The 23,071-nt window shown below is 39.0% G+C and overlaps 1 protein-coding gene across 2 annotated transcripts; it reads left to right on the top strand.

Annotated features, from left to right (window-relative positions):
- Window positions 1-42: 42 nt before the first annotated feature.
- c3b.1 (complement component c3b, tandem duplicate 1) lies at window positions 43-22,968 on the top strand. 2 transcript variants are annotated; one of them, XM_007574077.2, is made up of 44 exons: window positions 43-195; window positions 274-288; window positions 380-415; window positions 744-782; window positions 1,470-1,659; window positions 1,853-2,018; window positions 2,143-2,213; window positions 2,289-2,380; window positions 3,002-3,084; window positions 3,514-3,601; window positions 3,700-3,802; window positions 4,710-4,824; window positions 5,868-5,983; window positions 6,078-6,221; window positions 6,938-7,150; window positions 7,697-7,897; window positions 8,191-8,343; window positions 8,708-8,837; window positions 9,729-9,797; window positions 10,605-10,910; window positions 11,250-11,460; window positions 11,789-11,874; window positions 12,152-12,291; window positions 12,374-12,583; window positions 12,720-12,780; window positions 13,463-13,546; window positions 13,633-13,836; window positions 14,335-14,410; window positions 14,711-14,873; window positions 15,537-15,644; window positions 16,286-16,436; window positions 17,012-17,175; window positions 17,955-18,110; window positions 18,238-18,297; window positions 18,885-18,975; window positions 19,291-19,342; window positions 19,533-19,620; window positions 19,736-19,825; window positions 20,098-20,203; window positions 20,992-21,081; window positions 21,171-21,254; window positions 21,369-21,449; window positions 21,940-22,087; window positions 22,608-22,968. In XM_007574077.2, the coding sequence occupies exons 1-44, from the start codon at window positions 110-112 to the stop codon at window positions 22,750-22,752; spliced, it is 5,265 nt and encodes a 1,754-aa protein (XP_007574139.1). In that variant the 5' UTR covers window positions 43-109; the 3' UTR covers window positions 22,753-22,968. The 2 variants fall into 2 exon arrangements, with proteins under 2 accessions (XP_007574139.1, XP_007574138.1); XM_007574076.2 differs by having other exon boundaries at window positions 61-195; window positions 274-415.
- The last annotated feature ends 103 nt before the right edge of the window (window positions 22,969-23,071 follow it).

Below are 23,071 nucleotides of genomic sequence, written 5' to 3'. Positions count from 1 at the left end.
CCCTGGTTTGTTTTTCTGTTTGTTCACAATCGATCGGACACCCATGACCGGAACATCTCCACGACTGTATACTTGATCCCAGTCCACGGAAATCTCTGAGACGATCAACATGTTTCCATGGAGGCTGCAAAATATTTTATTTCTCCTTCTGTTCTGCAATTCTGATGGACAGATTTTTGGCAGTAACAGAAGAATGTGAGATTTGTATTCTATAAGAATTTCTGCTGTTCATATCAAAATTTTAATAGCTAACCAAAATTTTGTGTGTTGCAGCCAAGTGCCTTTCAGGTACAGTGTGTTTGAAGGCATTAAGCTGTGTGAGTGGTTGCAACATTGACATCTACAAGCTTCAGGTAATATTTTTGATCTTTATCTCCAGAGAGATAACGTTTGATAAATACGTGGAGATCCTTCAGTAAGTAATCAAAGGTGGTATTATTGTAACACAAGATCTGTAATATCTATACCAATAATTATTACAATAAATATATCAAAAACACTATGAAACGATAAGGCTATGTTTGCAATATCGGATTAATATTCATGTTTGACCAGCCTCTTCCAGTTAAAAAGAGTTGCTTAATGCTTCAAAGTATTACAGGGTAGAACATTTTGTTTGACGTAATAAAAACTAAACAAATTTATGTTTTTCATACCACATTTGTACAGTACAACGTGTTCATCCCCCCGCATCATTCAGTTGTGTCATGTCTGAAGTGATTCTTTGTCCCATTTATTTGCAGTGTACAAGATGCAAAGAAAACCATCGATTCTTCACCAAGGTACTGTTACATTAGAGTAAACAACCCAACAAATAAATAAACTTGTAACGCTAACACGATTCTGACTTGTATCTCTTGATTTTAATTCACACATTCTAATGTTTTGACATAATGCGAAAAATCTTTACAACAATTCTGGTATTCAGACGCAGATGTAGTACGGTTAATTTTAATACCTTAGAATCTCATCAAAAAGTTGATATACTTCCGTAATTTAAAAAAAATAACAATAAAAAAGGGCTGGAACATTCATTGCAAATAGAGTAATGGACTATATTTCCAAAACATACTGGTGAGTTGTTTTCCCCCAGAAAACCTGCCAGCAACTTACCAGCGGTCCACCGTGTTTTTGTGTAAAAAATGTCAAAAGTAAAAAAAAAAAAAATCAAAGGCGCACGAGAAGGTATCTTATAATTTGGAAATTTGGGCAGGTACGTGCGCATCCTCACGTGCCCCAACTACAACGCTAGCTTAATCCACCTTTACTGTTAGTGGTGTATAAAAACCATATTTAGAACAAGCAAACGACGCTTAGCCTGAGAATTTCTAGAGGACTATATTCGTGTTTGTGTTGAAAAACCTAATAAAAATGCGAATTTCATTTTTCATCAGTGGCACTTGTTACCTGCCAGTCATTACGCCGACACGCTAATGTACCTGTCTAATGTCGCGGTGTTTTCCCCGAAGGTTCACTCTGGTGGCTCCCGACATCCTGAGGACCGACACCGAAGAAAACATCTACTTACAGGCAGACGGCTTACCCACTCCGCTCATTGCCTCCATCGTCATCCAGGACTTCACCAAAAGCGTTATGCTCCTCCAGGAGACGGCCATACTCAATCAGGAAAATGGTTTCCATGTTCTCAAGAGCATAGAGGTGAAATATGTTGCAGTTTCCCTATGGTACATAGGTTCTAACTAAATAAATACTGGCTCACATTGTTTTCCTTTAGCCACGTTTTGAAAGTTGTCAGCATAGTTTCTCTATAATGCCAAGCAAAATCTATTTAACACACTTTAAAACTGTTTCCACAAACAGTTACCAATTGTAAACCTTCTGGTTGTCGCAGCTTTCATCCGCGCTCTTGAATCGTGAGGAGAAAAAGAACAAGTTTGTTTATCTGCAAGTGAACTTTGGCAGTCATCACTCCATGGAGCGAGTGCTGATGGTGTCCTTTCATTCTGGCTACATCTTCGTCCAAACCGACAAACCCATTTATAACCCCGGAGACACCGGTGAGAACAGAACACATTAAAAAAAACTAATTCAAGAAACAGTCAAAGCATATTTGCAACTGTGTAAGATGTTAGGTTGTGTGTGTACTAGAAACTAAATCTTTTATTTGCTCTCTTTTACCAGTTCGTTTCCGAGCTTTCGTGTCTTCTCTGTTCTTTAAGGCCTTGGACAGCTCCATCACTATAGACATTCAGGTAACACCTTGTCAAACTTAATCAACCACGAGATCCAATAGTTATTTAACTCAAATGTTGAATGTTGTGTGTTAGAATCCAGACGGGGTGGTGGTCAGTCAGGTCTCCAGGACCCGGCCCACTCAGGGCATCTACGCCGATTCCTTCCCTCTGTCTGACATCGTCAAGTAAGATGAGCGAATTTGTTTGGCTTGTTCTTCGTTAGGCTTCTCTAATCTGTTAAGTTGCGGTCAGCAATTAGCCTCCTTTAAGTTGTGCAATATGGATAAATACAGTGGGGAACATCTAGAAGGCAATAACTCGCTTTGGCAAAATGCATTCTAAGAAATTTAATCGTTTATTAAAGACAGTGAGACTGGCAGTTTCTCCAACCTCCAGTTAATTTCCTCTTCAGTGTCTTCCACATCCATTTTTTTTGTTTGATTTCCATTGGTTTCAGTTTTCTAAAAGTTGCTCTAGCTCTAGATCAGCACTGTTCTGTGTAACATGTTCTACTGTCTTTCCCATTTTAACATATCATACTTCAACTCAACAAAATTGGAAATTAATGATTATCACTGATTAAAAGTTTCTTGACGTTATAACCAGGTTATAAAGGTATTTTGATTAAAGCAGTAGTTTCCTCATGTTTATCACATCAGATTTGCGATCGGATGGAAACCAGCTGTTTTCACAAAACTATCACCGTTTAAATTCTATTTAGTTTATAAATTATTAAACTGTTTTTTCAACCTAAGGACATTTTTCCTTTGATTTTACAGACTTTCTGTAATGTGTCTGTGTTACAGTGAAGGAACATGGCTGTTGACGGCAAAGTTTGACCACTGGCAGCAGAACGCCTTCACCTCCCGTTTCGAGGTGAAGAAATATGGTAGGGGAAGTAAATTTGACAAAGTTCAAAGCAACATTCATCACGGTTTTATGTGCTGTACTCTTCTAGAGTCTTAATCTATGTTCTTTCCTTGATGTTCTACTATAAATTATCCAGAAATCTTAAGCTTTAGATTTGAGTATTTACTGAAATCCTCTGACGGTTTTAGGAAACGAGGTCATTTGGACCCCACATGTTTTTTAGTGCAAGCATTAGTGTAAAAACTTATTGACTTTGTTGGGAGCAGTGATGACTATAGTGTCTGACTTCTGTATGAACAAAGAGCATAAACTGTAAGCTATGGATACATAAGGCAAGACATCTTAAAATAAATAAACAAATGTCTGAGGCTAAATCCATGGGATGTAACTTAGGTTTTATGTAGGTCATATTTTCAAACAGCTGACCTGTAATTGTTTTGTGTTCAAGTTCTCCCTGCCTTCAACGTTACACTGACCCCTAGAAAGCCCTTCCTCAGCCTGGATGACAACGAACTGGTTGTGGAAATTTCTGCAAGGTTGGTCGCGCTCAAACTTCATTGGCTCTCTGGCCAAACAAACAGGAAAGCAAGACAATAACTGTGAGCCAAACAGCCGATTTGTGACTAAATTTCAGGTACTTGTTTGGGGAGCCGGTTCAGGGGACGGCTTACGTTGTGTTCGGAGTGAAACTCAACCAGGAGATGACGAGGTTACCTGCCGTGAAGCAGGTGTCGGACGTAAGTTTGTCCTGCCGCGTTCAGTTTTTGAAGTTACATGTGTGTATTTTTATTCTCTGTGGTTGAAATATTTTCCTTTTGTAAAATATTTCAAAAGGAAAATATTATTTTCACATCAGTTGAGCGGTCTGATGTGAAAATAATGAACATGTCACCAAAACACAGAGTTGGTAAAGTTTCTTATCTGCAGAGAAATTGGCGCAGGAAGTTGATCAGTTATGAACAACTGATTGAATAATATTAAAAGAATCGAGTCAAACGGTGATAAAGTCATAATATTACAAGAATAAGGTTGTAGTATTACGAGAATAGTTGTAATATTGCAACTTTAATCACGTAATGTAACTTTATCCTTGTAACACTATGAATTTATTCTCATTTTATTGTAACTTTATTCTCTTATTAATTTATTCTCTTAATAGCATGGCTTTATTTTTGTAATTTTTAATTTTGTTTTTTTTTCTTACTATGACCCTAATACTCTGTTGGATGTAGAAGAAAGTATTTATGGCCTAAAAAATAAAGAACTGGGAGAGCTTGGAGATACTTTATTTGTTTTTTCCCACACCTCTAGAGGGCGCTCACACATCGTTACAGTTTAAACCTATACCTCTATATTAAAAAACCCATAAATATAACATCCCACCTGCTTAGATGTTGATATGGATGTTTTCTTGCAGATTTTCTAAATATTTCTCACCAATTTGAGATCTTATCTCCAATTGAAGGGAGGGAAATACAATGCTGGTGTTAAAAGGGAAATACAATGCTGGTGTTAAAAGTCCAAAGCAACTCAAGACTTTTAGTTCACTAGACAAAACCTTCTGAAGGTGATGTGTTAGTTTTTATGAAGTTAACGCTTTAGAAATGTGGAAATTCAGTGCTTTTCTCCTCCTCATGCCTGCAGCTGGATGGAGGAACCGTCACTCTGAGCATGCAGGAGCTCAGGAGAGCTTACCCCAACATTAGGAGCTTAGTGGGAAACTCTGTTTACGTGAAAGCATCTGTGGTCACCAAGACAGGTAAGAAAACAACCTGCTGGTTGGATGTTTATCTCCACCATAACTGGATGTAAAGATCGGCTTTCATTTTAGATTGATTTTTGAAAGGATTTTGATAACATTTTGATTTGTTTCCATGACAACCAGCTACACAGTGTTGTTTGTTGCTTCGAGGCCCAAACTTTCCAGGATGTTGCAATCCGACCCGAGCTTATCGAGTTCTCTGGTGTTATCAGAGCAAGTCTGTTGCATAGTTAAGGTCGGATGTCTATCCACTGCGTTTGACCTCCTGGGAAAGAGAAAATCTTTTTAATAATCAAGTTAGATATGTTAGTTTTTTATTGGTCTTTGTCAGTAACAAATTCTGCCCTATGTTCAGCTGAAGGTTCACAAAACAGCCAAGTTAATTTGCGCTTTAGAAATTGTCTGGAAAAATCAATTAAGAGGAAGCTAAGTGCTCTAAATACAAAGTTAGCAAAAATGCTACGGCGCTAAACAAAACATTAACTCCACTATTAGCGCATCAGCGGTAGTGCGCTTCTACCACTGAAATCACTTTGTGCCAAAAGTTCAGATTACCTCACAATGCAGATGGAGATTAAAATGAAAAACATTTCTATTAAATGTTGCACCTGTACTAGTACAGGTGCAACATTTTACTTTTTCAAAGTCTCATAATGTTACAGTAATACATTTTTATCTGTTTTTTGAAGATTTTATGAACGACACCATCACAAGTTCTAAAACATTTTAAAGTAGAGGGAAACATATGTACGGTTTACACTTTTAAAACATATCTGAGGAGTTTGGTGTGAATTTGTACTTTTTAGAGTTACCTAATCTGCCATTTTCCAATTCTCCCCTCAGCTCAGATGAATTGGCAGGAGGGAGTTTGTGACCTTGAATTTTCACTATAATGTGTTACTCTATTAAATCACACTCCAGTACTTTAGTTTGTTAGAGTATGAATAATATATTTGAAAGACAAGGTGAGTTAATGAAGTTCGGTTTCATGTTTAGTGGCTCAACGTTCCTTTTTGTGACTCAGTTTCTGACCTTTTCAGGCAGCGATCTGGTCGAGGCAGAAAAGACTGGGATTAAAATCGTAGAGTCCCCATATGTCTTATCTTTTAAAGACGTGCCAAAGTACTTCAAACCAGGAATACCATTAGACCTAACAGTAAGGACCGCCTTCCATGTTTTTGCTTTACATCAAATAGTTCTTTAGCTTTGACTAACAATAAAAACCTAACAGCATTCATAAACTCTTCCAGATTCAGGTGAGCCAGCACGACGGCTCCCCAGCCCGAAACGTTTTGGTCAAGCTGACTCATCTGGACGCACCACTGACCGTCTCATCAGGCACCGCCAGAGCCAGCATCAACATGCCCAACGTACAACATCCTCAAACGCTCACTGTGAGTACAGCTGCATGGTAATATAGCATTAGAATGGATAAATGCTGCTGGGACAGTCAGTTTCTTCCAACTAAATCAAGTTGTTTGATGGTGAAGTCGTATCTCCCAATCAGAGACCTTGAAAAAAATGATTCATGCAGTTATTACCTCTGTGAGATCGTGGTAGCACGTCGTACGTTCGGCTATGTAAACGGTCAAAACGCAGCAGCTCATCTTCAACAGACACTAAAAGACGTGAGCACATATCTCCGGTTCTGGCTTGATTTTCAGATTTGAAAAGATTTAGCCCAATTATTTCTCTGCAGTCGTCTTAACATCCACACAAGAGCTCTTCAGTCAACCAACCAGTTGCTCTGAGGTGTTCCTAAGTTAAAATTCAGAGGCGCAATTTGTGCTCCTCAACTTTGGAAGGTGTTTCCTGTTCATGTCTGCTGAGGCTGTTGACACTTTTAAATCTTTGCTCCAGACCCATTTTTATTCTGATTCTGGTCAGAGTTTAAAAATCTCTTATTCTGAGAGGTTATGGGAGTATATTTGTCCTCCTCTTGTTCTTACTGTTGTATCTTGCTTCACTCTGTTGTTTTTATGTGCTATGTAAATAAATTGACATTATGAAAACTCAGAATTTAGAAACTTTTTGCATATCTGCACACATTTCACACTCCCACCAATGTTTGTGCAAAAGACCTCTATCGTCTGGGATTTTTGCTTTCCAGGCTGAGACGGCACAGGCTGACCTGAAACCGGAACAGCAGGCCAAGCAGCAGATTAGGCTTCAGCCTTACATGACCAGCAGGGGGCAGCAGAACTACCTGTACATCTCCACAGGAACCAACAGAGTGTCTGTAGGAGACAGACTATCGCTGCAGTTCTCCATCTCTTTATCTGACCCGTCACACAGAGAGTTCATCAAACACATCACCTATCTGGTGAGATCAAGCAAAATGTTACAACAAGTAGAACAACAATCAGGACTGGGCTGAAACGATTAAATAATGATGAAATAATCATCAGCTAAATTAGTAATTGATTAATCGGTAACTGGAGAATACAGACTAAAACAAAAATGCCATATGCTAAAAATCAGTAGGAATATTCAGAGCAGTAATGAAGCCGAAACTGTAAAAAGAACAAAACAAAACTATACATTTTGCATTTAAGATAGAAACACCTTTGTGTGTGAAAATGTTTTAGTCAAAACTCCTGGCAAAGTGGCAAAGTTTTATCTAAACTTGGTTCAAATAAAATGTTGAATTATTTTTTATACATTAATATTGTAACATATTTCTAATAGTTTATTGAAAAGTTTGAAGTGGTTAAATTAAAACTCTGTGTCATTTTTTGTTATCTGATTAATCAGTCAATCTTCAGACAAATTGATTGAACAATCATTTACAATTGTTAGCTCCAATCTTAATCGAGGGTCAAATCTACTAGAATTAAACTATTTAATGTTTTTCCCCAAACACCTGCAGGTGCTGAATAAGGGTAAAATCGTGAGCGCCGCGCGTCAGGACGTGACGGGCCAGCTGGTGACCAGCGTTGGGCTGTGGGTCACGGCGGACATGATGCCGTCGTTTCGGGTCGTGGCGTTCTTCACCATTCCCTGGTCGGGGCTGGAGGAGCTGGTTTCGGACTCGGTCTGGATCGACGTGGTGGACGGCTGTGTTGGAGGGGTGAGTGTTTAGTTCCTTCTCGGAGCCAACAGGTTCTGTTTGAATGCTTCGGATTCACATAGAGAATAAAAGTTAAAAGTCAGACGCAGTTTGGTTAGTTTGTGTGGTTTTATATGCATTTCATTAACAAACTGAGACTTTAAAATGCCATTTTAAAGAAGAATTGAACCGTTGGATGCAGGAACCTGTATCCAATGGTTCAGCAACTATGGATTGTATTTAAATGGCAGAAAGTACAGAACGATATATAGCTATATTTAAAGTTGTCTTGTTCCTTTTGTATTTTTGTGCAGCTGAAAGTTTCAACAGACTCCGTACAGCGTCAATACACACCCGGGAAAAACTTCCACTTCCAGATCCGAGGAGACCCGGGGGCAAAGGTCAGCCTGGTGGCTGTGGACAATTCTGTGTATCTGCTCAACGGGGAGCGACTCACACAGAAAAAGGCATGTCTTTAATTTATTCACTTATTAAATCTGGGGAAGGGGAGGGATGTACATGTGTACATTTGGAATATGCTGTAATGTTACAAGTCTGTATAAAATGGTTTTTGGTCTACATAGCCTTAGCCCAGGGGTGCCCAAAGTCGGTCCTCGAGGGCCGGCATCCTGCATGTTTTAGTTTTCTCCCTGGTTTAATGCACCTGAATCAAATGATGGCTCGTTAGAAGGCCTAAGAATAACATTGACAAGCTGAAAAGGTTGTTAGTACAACCAGGGAGAGAACTAAAACATGCAGGACGCCTGCCCTCGAGGACCGACTTTGGGCACCCCTGTCTTAGCCTTTTTCTTAACGGAGTCCTGTGCTCAGCTCTGGGACGTGGTGGAGCACGGAGACATCGGCTGCACCAGAGGGGGAGGGCGAGACGCCAAAGGAGTCTTTACAGACGCCGGACTTCTTTACTTCTCAAGCGGCGGAGTCAAAACCGACACCAGGCAGAGTAATTTGCACAGACCAGTTCCGTTATCAAATCGGAAGAATTATTGCTAGAAATTGTTTGGAACTGATTCAGCTTAGAGTTTTTTTTTTTTTATTTTACCATAAGAGCCAACAAGTTTAGTAAGATTTGAGAGCAGCTTTACCTCAAAAATGCATCTTAAACTACTGGGAAGAAATACCATGTCATGGGGACGTCGCTTCTTTCTTGTTACTATTATTTTCATCTATTAAGAATAAAACTTCACCTTCATTGAAATAACTGATAAATAAAAGTAGCTCCTCTTCTCTTCTACCTAAGAGAGCATGTTATAGTGATGGGACAAGATTCAAATTTGCAATCAAATTCATTGTTAGTCTGTAATTAATGAAATCAAATTTGGTAGCATTTTGTTGATATTTTATTAGCAATAATATATCAATTCAGACATCATTTGTGTAGCTTCTTTGAAAGAATCCCTCTTTATAAATGTGGACTATGGATGCTGACATTAGCATTAGGTAGGTCTGAGCTAATCAACATGTTTTACATTGAGATGCTACTCTAGGCTTGAATAGTTTTGTATTAAGCTAACTCCTTTTTACACGACTTGCACAGAACAGTAGTCATTCCCAGAGTCCCATCAGATCATTTTTTGAAGCAAAATTAACCTCAGTGGGCCAAGAGAAGCGGGTTTGTCGTCCATCGATGCCGATTGAGCATCAGATTTACTGGTGCACCAGAAACACACAAAAAACAAAGTTCCGGTTCAGGACTTTTGCATGACAAACATGTCAAAGTCCCGGTCCTAAGTTTTTCTGAAAGTGAAGCACAGTTACTAAAACACATAAAACAACAACACTGCGAACATTCTCAAAAGATATTCCTTCTTTCCATCTCCGTTTCCCATTTCAGCCCTGCAGTGTCCAGGCAGTACCAGAAGGAGGCGCTCTGCTGAACTCATACAACGTAAAGCAAGGCTGGGTGAGTATCAAGATGTTGAGATTTGATTTCAGTTCTTTTTTAAGATAAAATACAGAATACTGGCGATTTTGTTAAAACAGCAAAATATTATTTTTTTCATATTTGTGGGATCTGAGGCGTATGAGACGGGCAAAATTAAGCTTCTTCACCTCCTCCCTGAGCTACTAGTGCCATTTGCAAAAATTCACTGTCTCACTGTCAAAAACAGCCAATCAGAGCCAGGAGGAAAGTCTTGGTGCTGTCAGTCATGCTCATGTATGTGCCACTAAACATGTTAATGGCGGAGAAACAACTTATCATTCCAAGAAAACCGTTTATCCACCGTCATCTGTGGCTGTGCTAACTAGCCTTAGCATTCATTGCTGGCTATGTTGTGATGAACTAGCTCTAGCGTAATACACGAGAGTGATTGCCAGCGCTAAGACCCGCCTCCTATCTCTGATTGGTTGCTTGAAACTGAGTGACATATTTCTGCAGTTTGTAGTGGGAGCACTGGGGGAAGGAGTTTGATTTTTTTTTCACTGATTACTTGTCTTAAACTCTCACAACATAATGACAGTTTGAACAAATATGTAAAAAAACCCATGTATATCTATTTTTATTAAAAGTAAAATACTGCAGCTATAAAGCAGTTGGTAAATCTTCTCATTATCTGTGACCTTGACAGAACAGTTTGTCCAAATTCTGCCAGAACCTCCTCCAATATCAACATTTTGAAACCAAAGCAGCTCCTATTATGGAAATGTCACGGTGATAGCACCAACAACAGGTTCTGATGTCCCTACTTGTTCCCTTCCTTCATTTCAGAGAGTCACTATAAGGAGAAGCTGCAGCAGCGCTGCTGCAAAGACGGCCTCAGGGCCATTAAAATGCCGTACTCCTGCACCCGCCGCTCCCTCTACATCACCGAGGGCCCGGAGTGCATCCTGGCTTTCCGCTACTGCTGTGCCACCTACAGAGACCAGGTGTTCAGCACGGAGATCCCCACCACCCCTCCACCTCTGACCACCCCTCCACCCTCAACCACCCGTCCCCCGAACACCCGTGAAATAGTGGTGCCTTATCCTGACTTTCCTAGAGTGAAGATAATTTCAAGAGTATGGGCTTCACGGGGTACATACGCAAACTCAACTTTTTGTTTTATTTTAATTTATTTATTTTTTGCTTGTGTAGTTGGTTTGTGTGAAAAACTGCCAAACTGATTACATATTACCATCTTATGTAAGGTCACATTGGTGTTAAAGGTTGCACATTATGACAATCTCAGCAAAAACAAAAGTGTTAATACATGATAAACGTGTTGAATTATATTATATGAGTGTTTTTCTTTTTATGATGATGATAACTTTTTCATGAAAAAACAGTGGACACCTTCTCCAACTATGCAAATGTCCTTTGTGTGCAGGTGTTGGGTTTTTTTTCTAACGTACAAATTCTGAATTCCTTTGGCAGAATCGAGCAAAGTGATGCGCATTTTAGTGGAGTCTGCTCATATACCCTCTCCTGCTCATATACCCTCTCCTGTGTCGGATACCCTGGAGGACGATGAAGAGGAAGAAGAGTGGGAGTACATGGATGAGACTCAGGTCTATCTCCGCTCCAAGTTCTATGAGTCCTGGCTGTGGATAGATGTGAGCCTGCCGAGCGAAACGGACAGAGACGGGTGAGCGAACCGATGAGAGCAGCTGCTACGTCCGAACAGATGATCTCATCATGTCACACTGAACTGCCCCTTCTGTTGATTACATTTGTACAGAAGCTCAGAGGCGGTTGGGACAAAATCTAGTCTGAAAAATTTGGGCAGAAATTGTTAATGTAAAACAAAAACAATGTTTGAGATCAAGATAGACGGCAATGCTGGACAACGAAATATGTTTCCAGTTCTTTTGGTTTGCCTCTTTTCCAGCAAGACCAACTCTCTTTTTTCTTCCTTTCTTTTTCTCTCTTTCTCAGCTTTCTGAACGTAATGAAACTGTGAATGTGATCAACAGGTTTGCTTTGAAAAACATGGACAGTGCTTTACCTGACAGCATCACAGAGTGGGGAGTTTTGGCCATCAGTGCATCACATCAAACAGGTAGAGCAGACTTTTGACTGATGTATTAATCGTTACTCAAATTCCCCCCTGCTGGAGGTACATGACTAAACATGTAGTTGTTGCTTAAATCATAACTGTCTTTGGCTTTACAGTACAGTAAGTATTTAAATATTAAGGCAGATGAAGGTGTAAAGGCAGACCAAATTGTCAAGACGTCACAAAAGCCCGTTAGACGGTACAAATCCAAGCAGCAGTGGAAGCACAACGTCTCCTTTGCGTCTTCAGAAACTCATCGTTGATCTCTGTGTCACTGTAGGTTTCTGTGTGGCGGAGCCGTATAATTTCAAAACCTGGAAGCATTTCTTTGTCGATCTCAAGCTCCCATACTCTGTGGCGAGGTACGAACAGTTGGAGATCAAAGCCGTCATCCACAACTACGGCTACGATGAGATGCATGTGAGAGGATCCCGTTCCTTTTCCGATTTTTATTCCATCGTCTCCGTTGTTGTTCAGCTTCCTGAGGCCTCTTTCTGTCCAGGTCAGGGTGGTGCTGATGAAGACCGAAGGCATGTGCAGCGTCGCCTTCAAGGACAGACACACCCAGGAAGTGACGCTGCCGGCGGGCTCCTCCGTGGCAGTGCCGTACACCGTTGTGCCGCTGGTGGTGGGCAATCTGCCGCTGGAAGTAATGGTGGTCGGCAGAGACATGACTGGGGGCGACCGCATCCGGAAGTTCCTGCGAGTTGTGGTGAGTTACTGTCCTCTGGATTGAATTGGGTTCTATTACGATGTATTGGTATGTAAATTAACTGACTTACTTTGAAAATGTCTTAGTTTGATTTTACAACAAAATTTGCGTAATCAGTTTCTCTTGGCTCAAACAGATGGACGGAGTGCAGAAGACCGAAGTTTGGAGTGCCGTGTTGAACCCGTCTTCTCAAGGAGGCATGTCGTTTTAACTTCCATGTCGAGTCGACCGCATTCGAAGGCTCTGCAAGATTTTATGAGAATATTTGAGTTGCTACATTTCCTTTTATGTGTTAAAGCACCTGTGTCAAACACGAGACCCGTGGGCCAAATCCGACCCACCATAGCTTTTTATGTGGCCCTCAAGAGTCTAGACTAAACTCTAAGTGTGCTTAAATATTATTTTATCAATCAAATCAAAGAAGTTTTTATCTGTTTACTGCCAAATTATATCAATCAGTCCCTCCAGTTTCTTGTGAATTATTGTGGAAATTCATGGAAAATCATCAAATCCCTGCACTTTTTTTTTGCGCTAATACATAATTGGGAGCTAAGTGCAGATTTTACTCAAAAATTATCAAAAACCTTTTCATTGGTATTAAACAACTGCCTCAGCTTTAATTGATGTCAAATTATAGTCCATGATCTGCACAGCGAGTAATAAAAAGTCACATTTACCGTCTTAAATAAGTGCAAATATTTCCAAATTAGTTCCACAAAAGATGTTAAATAATAATATTTAACTTTAATAATTAATTGATATCTTAACAGGTTGTGAACAGATTTTATTGATACCTTCTGGCACAACCGGCCCTTTAAGAGCATCCATGATCTCGATTTGGCCCAGAACGAAAATGAGTTTGACACCCCTGTGTTACAGGAACTCAGACGATTCGCGTCGGCAAGACTGAACTGGAGTCGGTCGTGCCGAACTCTGTGCCAGAGACGTTCATTAATGTCAGAGGTGAGTCGAAAAAGCAACTTAAAAATAATAGTACAGAGAAACAGAAGATTCCTGATCGTTCTGCTCATGTAAATGTTTCCTTCCAGGTAACGTCTTGGCGGACAGCATCGATAACTCCATCAGCGAGGACTCGCTGGCGTCTCTGATCCGGATGCCCGGTGGCTGCGTGGAGCAGAACCTGGCCTCCATCACTCTGCCGCTGATCGCCACGCTCTATCTGGACCGAACCGACAACTGGGAGAGAGTCGGGGTGGATCGCAGAGACGAGGCTCTCCGATACATCAAGAGAGGTTAGACGGCAACGAAGAGTTTTTGTCGATGTAAAGAAATTGAGAAATGAAGGATTTGATAATTGGTACTTTCACTGGGGAGTTGTTGCCTCATAGACCAATAAAAAGATAAAAAGTAAATAACATATTCTTCGAGAAATCCGAAAGGCTTGCAACATTTTTAATTCATTAAGTAACTGGAAAATAACTTGGAATAAAACAGTCACTTTGCTTTGCGGTTGTATGTTTTACCTTCACACTGACAGTCACTCTCTCTTGCTGTTTCCTTTTAAATAATTACTTTTACAACTTTCCGTTTCACATTGATGTCATTCAACACTGTACTGATACAGAAAACGGTTAGCGTTGAGTCTTCTGCACTCGGTATCGGTGTCCTGTTGTTGACTTGGTGGGGATTATTTCTGATGGTTCACTTATCGGTTGTCTGACGCCTGAAAGTTGAAATATTTCTTTCTGCTCTTTCTATTATTTCATGCTGTTTTGCTGTTTTTTTCTTAGGCTATGAGAATCAGTTGGAATACAGAAGGAGTGACGGCTCATACCCCCCCTACAGGCGTCAAGGTGCAAGTACATGGTAATCCTGCAATGTTACAGTTTTACATTTGATTGCAAAATCCCAAAATTAGGTAGTTAGACATACACCAAAATGAACTTTTATGCCAATTTTCCGCCACCAGTTTTTATAAAGCTTTGACCTGATTCCAATTTCTCTTTAAGGGTTGTGTTAGAAGAGGATAAAAGCAGAAAGATAAATTTCGTAGCTTTCCTCAGTGGTTGTTAGTTGTTACTAGTCGGAGCAGCTTAAAGTTAGTCCTGATGGTGTTTTGTGAGCACATGTGTCCGAACATCGGCTCATCTGGGTTTCAATTTGCAGGATCACAGCGTACGTCATCAAAGTGTTCTCCATGGCTTACTCCATCGTTAGCATGGACGAGCAGCAAGTGTGCGAGCCTCTGCTGTACCTGGTGACCAACAAAATCATACCTTTAAGTGGAGTGTACAGAGAGGACAACCCAGTTTATTCCACCACAATGACTGTGAGGCTTTGACTGGGACACACACTGTCTGGTTTACTGCAGTTTGTCCCTTTTCTATTTTTTTCTTTACTTATTTTCTCCTGTATGTGTGTAAGCTAACATCTAGTCACTGGATCAGTTATGCTTATGAAAAACCCAGTCTTCTTAAAAAGGTCTCCATAGCAAACGGTTAGATATGGGATTATTCTGTTTTATTCTAGCTTACATTTCATTACAAAGTTCTCATTTAAGCAAATTTTTAATTTGATCATTTCAATAATGGGCTACAAGATTATTTTTTGGTTTAGGAATGCAACACATTCAACTAAAATTGTTAAGGATTTTTTTAAGCAAATCATACTATCGGATAAATTGATTATAAAATAAAAAAACAACTTTAAGTTGTGTTTGACTTTGATACGAAACTATAAGTAATGTAAATAATCTTAAGCATAATAAAATAATATGCATGTATTTGTGCATAATTTTACATCTTAGATTAAATGTAAAGACGAGCAGCAAGAAAGTTATAAAAATCAGAAGAAACAAAACATAGACATTTAATAAAAAAATATTCTAATAAGTAAGCAAACCTTTTTTTACATACTAAAGCGTTCAGATTTAGACTTTTTGTTTTCAAACCTCTTTTCTTTTTTTTTTCTTTTTTTTGGTCTTGTTCTGCAGGGTGGTCTCCGTGGTGACGACCCACAAATAACCCTGACGGCTTTTGTCCACATTGCAATTGCTGAAGCCAAGAAGGCAGGAATCAGCTGTGACAGGTCCGAAGTGGAGGTAATTTACACACAAATATGTATCTATTATTGTTATTTTATTTGCCTTAAATTTACTTTTTACATCTTTGTGCAGTTTTTAAGGGAAGGAGATCTTAAGCACATGAAATGCAAAATTATTGCATTTCGTGTTTTGTAATATGTTTAGTAAACAATCTACAAATAAATAGACAAATAAATTTAGTTTTTATTATTAATGGGTTCTAACAAATCTCAGATATTCACAGAAAAATTGGATTTATATTTACATTTACTTGCACACAAAGGTGAAGCTTACTTACTAACTGGGTGACTTCTAAAGGGAATTATCATCTGATGTACCTAATAAAGTGGCCAATAAGTGGAGTTTGATTTACCCTGACAGAGTCGAGTCAAAACACATTTGTAATCTAGTGACGACTAAATAAATGCAGATTTTTACATTCCTTTTGTGAACTTGGTTACCATGGATACCAGCTGAACGCTGACCCATCATCATCTGCCAACAAAAACGGACCAGCAGATTTCCCCGTAGATTACAGATCTGATTGATCTCAGTAGATCGCATGTGGTTTAGACTCCCATTCATATCATTAAGTTTTACCACAGTTTTTTCCTTTAATGTGATTTCAAGTCTGTGATGTCACTTCCTGTCTGCTGCAGTCGGCCACCGCCAAGAGCACCCAGTTCCTGAAGAAAGCCCTGCAGACTGGAGGGCGGAGGCCGTACACGGTGGCCATCGCCTCCTATGCTCTGGCTCTGCAGGGAACACAAGACAACCTCCATCAGACTTTACTCCAAGCAGCATCTCCAGGTACCTCATACCCCACATGAACGCTCCAACAATACCACTGGATTTGATGTCGCATCGCTGGCATTTGAACTCCGTTATGTTGCTTTTATTATTATTTTAAGTGAAAAGACCCGAACCCGAAGTAAACCTGACATATTGTAATTACGATTTTACTGCTTTTGTTTCTAGACCACCATGTTAGTAAGCCTGTGTACCTTCTCCTGCTTTTAGCTTTTGCTTAACGTCTCCTGGCTCCATTTTGTTGCTTGTTGTAACTGCAGGGTGAGTCATGTGCACGTCATCCGGGATGTGTGATTGATAGGAGCAGAGAAACACTCATGCCGTGTGCTGTGTTTATTACTTACTTTCTGTATTTTCTCAACAGGTTAAACTATCAAATCATCTATTTACACTGAAATAAGTAGATTAACACAACTACATCGTACTTTCTTCTTTGGTTTCCTCTGTGCTGTCGGCTTATTCAACGCGGAACAGAAGTCGGGTCGGACTTGACCTGAGTTTAAATTTACATTTCAATTTGGACTTGAATTTAAACTCTGCGTTGCTCATCGTCTGTCTTCTGCTTGCTCATTTAGATAAGAGCCACTGGCCTGACAAAGAAAACCACCTGTTCACTCTGGAAGCAACCGGCTACGCTTTGCTAGCGCTGATAAAGTTGGGACGCCTGGAGGAGGCCGCGGCGCCCTTCAAGTGGCTCAACGGTCAGAGAAGAATAGGAGGAGGCTTCGGCTCCACTCAGGTACCAGCTGAGTGGACTCGTCTGTTTTTACCTCAGAATATACCAAAATACACCTAAAATATTATATGCAGTGCATTAAAGGCAAAAAGTTTACAGTCCTGCCCAAAGTTCTGAATACTTCTACCAGATTGTGATCTTTTGTTTTCACCGTCTTTATTCCAACTGGAAGTAATTTGAACTTTTCTGACTTGTAGTGGAGAGTCTGTGGTTAAAGATTAGGGTGGTGGTAATGAGGCCTTCCAACCTCAAAGGCAAAAATAAATCATGGAAACATTCAAAAAGCTGGTCAGCAATAATAACGACAAAAAGGTTTTTCTCAGTAATTATGGAGGGGGTGTGAAGGATCCTCTGAGATTTTATTTTTTTTTTTAATAAAATTTCAATAAAAGTAGGGTTTCTTTTTCAAATTTGTTCTTCTTTCATGCTGTTTAATATTTTAGTGTCATTTCCTGTGAGAAACAAACTTCTTGGCTGAATCACAATAACTTTTAATCCAAATCTGAATAATTTCGGGCTCAACTGAAGGCAGACACAGACAATTTAAATGCATTCACACAAAAAATACCACCTTTGAAATAACTTGGAACTATTAAATGCTTATTTGCATTCCATATTTTTACTCTCTTTACCACAAATCAAAATCAGCTCTTATTTATTGATTCGGTTGAATATTTCATTATATGTAGGCAAATTAAATGTGCAACAAAAAGATGATACTTTTCATATTTTGTGGCAGAGCCTTTAATAGAAATGTATTTTTCATCCCTTTCTTCTTGCAGTCCACCATGGTGGTGCTCCAGGCTCTGTCAGAGTACATGATCAGCCGGCCTCCGCCTGCTGACCTCAGCCTGAACGTGGACATCAGGATGACCGGACGCAAGGAAATCCGCTACTACTTCAACCCCGACAACGCCTATGCTGCTCGCTCCTCTAAAGTGAGTCATACTTCTTTCATTAAAAAAACATTTTTTTTTTTTTTTCATTTTAGAGGATGCAGGTAGTGAAATTATTAATTGCTTTATTACTGAACCGTCTGCCTTTGTTACCTGTTTGTCTGTTTAGTTGCCTGCTGGTATCGACATGGAAGTGGTGGCTGAAGGAAACGGACAAGGAATCCTGGAGGTATGAAGCAACATTTACGAAGCCAAATCTCTTTAAATGAAAGTTAGAATGAAAGTACGTCTTAGCAAGTTATATTACTGAACCTAAATTCAGTAATATATAGGCAAACCCATTGTCATTATATAGATTCATTACACACAGTATGCCATGCAGTATTTGAAGCTTTCATTACTGTTACTGCTCATAGAAATCCAGTTTCTAATAAAACATGAATTGTACATAAGACCAGTAGTTGTAAAAACATTGGCCATTAAACTAGTACTTTTAAATGTAAAAATAGTGGTAATGTATTGCAATATAAAAGATTACCGTTGACTCCATCAGACCTCCAGTCATTGTTTGTTGCCACATTGCAAACAAGCTGTTCACAGTGTGACAAACATATTCATGGAAAGTTGAACAGAAGAAAAAAAGACGCATAAACAACAGATATTTAGTGAGATGCACCTGCATGTAGGATTCACTGTGGAGTGGATTTTGGAGGAGTAAGCATATGTAAAAAAACAAACAAACAAACCAACAAAAAAACACAATATTTTAAATTTGAAATGTTTTTCTTACTTGTATTTGTTAAATTTTCCCCTCAGGTTGTGACTCATTACAACCAGCTTCATGAAGTAGAAGAGAAAACTCCCTGCAGCCACTTTGAGCTCAGCGTTAACATTGAGGAGTCCAGCGGTAATTGAATGCACCATCTCACACATGCAGGATTTACGTCTTTTTTTGTTTGTTTTAGCACAATTGGAGGTTGAAAATACAGTTTTATTGATAAATATAAACTTAAATACTTAAGGATTTGTCTGCCTAAGTTAACACTGGAATATAAATAATATTTTTTATATATGAAAATTGCCATCATAAAACTTTGTGAGGCTTTAAAAAAACACAAAGATATTTCTCTTTATTATTGCAGCAATAGCAAATAAATCCGTTATACAGTTGAGTAATAAGATTTTACATAAAGTTACTTTTATTGTTTCCGTTTAACACCAGAAAAGCCTCCAGCTGATGCAGAGAAATCCTACCAGATCACCATCAACGTGAGGTGAGACTTTCTGATACATTTCATGGGTATTTTCATAAATAATGATACATGACGCTGTAAAAAGTCAACCTTTGCCTTTAAAGCACCAACAGCTATTCAGGTTTTATAGATGATCAGGGTTTTGTATTTTTCTATCCCTTCCTTATTGTTTTCACATTTTAAAATGTCTGTCATTGTCTGTTGTTTGCAGATCTTTGGGACCCAGAGACATCAGAATGGTGGTTCTGGACATCAGCCTCCCCACTGGCTTCACCCCAGAAAACTCAGACCTGGAAATGGTAAGAAACCTTTTATGATGGTGATTAGAGGTGGATGTCACAAATATACCATAATGTATCATAACAAAGCTGCTCAGTTCTGAATTATTAACATTTGTTCTGTTTGTTTGTGCAGCTGTCCAACTCTGTGGATCATTACATCAGTAACTTCAAGATCGTAGATAATCTGAGTGACAGAGGGTCTCTGATCATCCACCTGTTCAAGGTAAAACAGAGTTTATTAACGTATGATACCGGATGACAGAGTTCACATCTGTTTATTCATTCAAAAGCTTTAAAAGTGCAGCTGTTATTGTACTTTTTTATTATATTTTGAATGTATTTACTTTGTAATCTCTTGACATTTTCTCAAAATGTTACGTATTGCAAAGTTCCTTTTTTTAGGCACTAAGCAGCTTTCTTCATTGCACAGAGGAATATTTTATGTTTCAGGTTTACTTTGTCTCACTAAATCTTTGTTCTGTTTCCGTCTTTCAGGTTTCGCACACAGTGCCAGAAATTCTCATCTTCAGGCTGCAGCAGACCTTTAAAGTTGGTCTGCTGCAGCCGTCTTCTGTCACTGTTTACGAGTATTACAACCCAGGTAAGTGAACACGCTTCACACACACGGAGCAGAGTGTGTGCATCAGAAATGAATCTGTATTTTTACAGTGCCTGGTAAAAAGTATTCATTCCTCAAAACTGCTGCACAATTCGTCCACGAACAGCAACAGATTTTATTTGAAGCTTGACCTTTTTTTGTTGTGCAACAACAAAAAGGTAAAAAAAAAAAAAAAAAAACATTTATTTTTGCAGATAAATTCTGAAAAGTAGGACTTGTTTTCAGACTTCTTTGTTCTGACGCATCTAAATAAAATCCAATTTCACCAAGTGCCTTCAGAAATTATGCAATTTGTAAATAATATCCACCAAGCAGACATGTCAAAGATCTAAAGCAGAGTTAGGCTACAAAACAGCACTCTAAACTTTTGACTTTACACATAGTAATGTGTAAAAAAAAAAAGTGTTTTGAGATAAATAAAAATATCTGATGGTGCTTCCTCATAGAATTACTAGAAAGTACAAATATTAATCTTTTTTTTCTCTGATTATGTTTTTTATTTTTATTTTAGGTCAGTATCTTTTGTCCTAATTACAATATGTTGACGTTTGCAGTTGCAACTTGAAAAAAATATAAACATACAACTCCGTACACAAGGGGAATTGAAACTTTCGAGGCAGTATTCTTAATTTCCAGTTATGAAATTTGACCCATATGAATGTTTGTATTAATCCCAAAATATGACCCTTTCTATTTGTCACAATGCGAAGTCATTGTTTACATAATTTACCTCATTTGAGAAGATTTTTAAAAGCTCCCTGCTCTTCCAGATCACCGCTGCAGTCGTACTTACTCTCCCAGGGAGGACAGGGAGGAGCTCAGCAGGATCTGTGACAACAACGTCTGCCGCTGCACGCAGGGTAACAAGTGACGGCGCCGCAGCTGGAAATCATCACATATTTACGCTTCCTTCCATAAATCCAACATTACACTTTGTGTTATTCTATAGGCGACTGCTGTATCTCAAAACCTGAACATCAAAATTTCCTCAACAAAGAGAGAGAGATATTTGCCTGCGCAAGCTTACACCACGGTATGATTTCAGAAACAGAGCCGATGTACATTATGAACAATTTATTGAAGAAGAATATAGACACTCAACCACAGAACACACATGTTCATATTAAACATTAAATCTGTGTTTCAGTTTGGCAGGTGAAGGTGCTCAGTATGAATCAGAGCTACTATGATAAATATGAGATGGAGATTACACAAGTTATTAAACTTGGTGAGTGGCAACAACGACTCTATTTATCTATCCATCTATCTATCTATGCTAAGTAGCATATATGAACACCACACCACAAAAATATATTCTTTTTTAAGTAATTATAAATTGATATGTTTTTTTGTTTTGTTTTATTTTGTTTTTTTACCTGCAACCCTCCTGGTGTGGATGCAGGAGACTAGCTAGCTAGCCAGGTCAATAGGAGACTAGCTAGCTAGCCAGGTCAATAGGAGACTAGCTAGCTAGCCAGGTCAATAGGAGACTAGCTAGCTCGCTAGATCTTGACAAACAGCCTAATGCTGGTACAAAGTGAACTCCTGACTGGACTACATGTTGTACTTTAATATTTGTGTAACTTTTTAATCTGTCTAGCTATGTAGCTCACTGACTAGCTCAGTTGTCATTAACAGCAGACTATAAAAGTACATTTTTAAGCTACTCTATGTAAATTCTAAATTAATAAGAGTGTTTTTTTCCCTCACCCCTCCAGGTGTGGAGGCTGGAGTTGAAGTTGGTCAGAAGAGGTTTTTCCTGTCACATGGTGGCTGCAGAGAAGGACTCAACCTCAAACTGGGCTCCCAGTATCTCATCATTGGTCCTAAAGAGGACCAGTGGACCACTGACCCCGGCAATAACAAGTGAGCAAGTACAATATTCTCAGTTCTAGTAAGCATAGCAGCACATAAACCACTCAAAATTGCTGAATGAGCTTAAAATATAAGAGTCTGAGTGACATGCTCTTATAGTAGACTGTGAACATTATGTCAACACTGATAGGTTTCAGTGCGGATAGTAATTTAATACAAAAGTGACATTTTTGAGCCTTAGGTAGTCATAGAATGTGGAAATTCCTGAACTCGGTGCTAGACAGCTTTTAACGTGACTTCTGTATAAAAAATAGAAGTCAGATTATTTTCTCTAAAATAAAGTTTGCAGCAATAAAACACAAATTACTCAGAAATTCTCTGAAGTAAAAAACAAAACAACGACTAAACCTTCTGAAAGCTCTCCACTTATCCACTGGATATCCTTTTAAGAAAAATAATCTGTTTAATTTGACTGCTTCTGGTGTGGTGAGATGTCAAATGAAGGTGCATCAGCAGCACTAACAGGGCTAAACTCATTTCATTTTTAACCTATTTTTACATTCGCCTCCAGGTTTATCTACATGTTGGGGAAGGACACCTGGGTGGAGCGCTGGCCTGCAGATGCAGAGTGTTTGAGCAATCCCAGCATGCAAGCCAAATGCAAAAACCTCTCTGATGCCGCAAACGAGCTGTCTGCGACAGGCTGCAGGCTGTAGCTTCAGCTGTTGTTGATTTTAATTGTACGTCTATGAATGCACATCTGTAAGAAGCCAAAAAAGATGAAGTAAAAGACTGCTGTACTGTCCGACAACATTAAAAGTGTTGGAGCTTTCCTGAGAGCATATAATTAGACATGGGGAACAATGAGGGAGTGCAAGAAAAAGCCCCACTCAAGAATCTTGTCGGCGACTCATTAAAGAAAACAAATGATTTAAGAAAAAAAAAACATTACTGTATTTATTCTTAGGTCAGTAAATATTTAGAAAATTAAACAATGAAAACTGAATTCATAATCTGTGCTCAAATACAGAAAAG

This window comes from Poecilia formosa, unplaced genomic scaffold (genome assembly GCF_000485575.1).
Source record: "Poecilia formosa unplaced genomic scaffold, Poecilia_formosa-5.1.2 Scaffold344, whole genome shotgun sequence".
Lineage (NCBI taxonomy): Eukaryota > Metazoa > Chordata > Actinopteri > Cyprinodontiformes > Poeciliidae > Poecilia > Poecilia formosa.
This window is presented reverse-complemented; position numbering and strand designations above follow the sequence as displayed.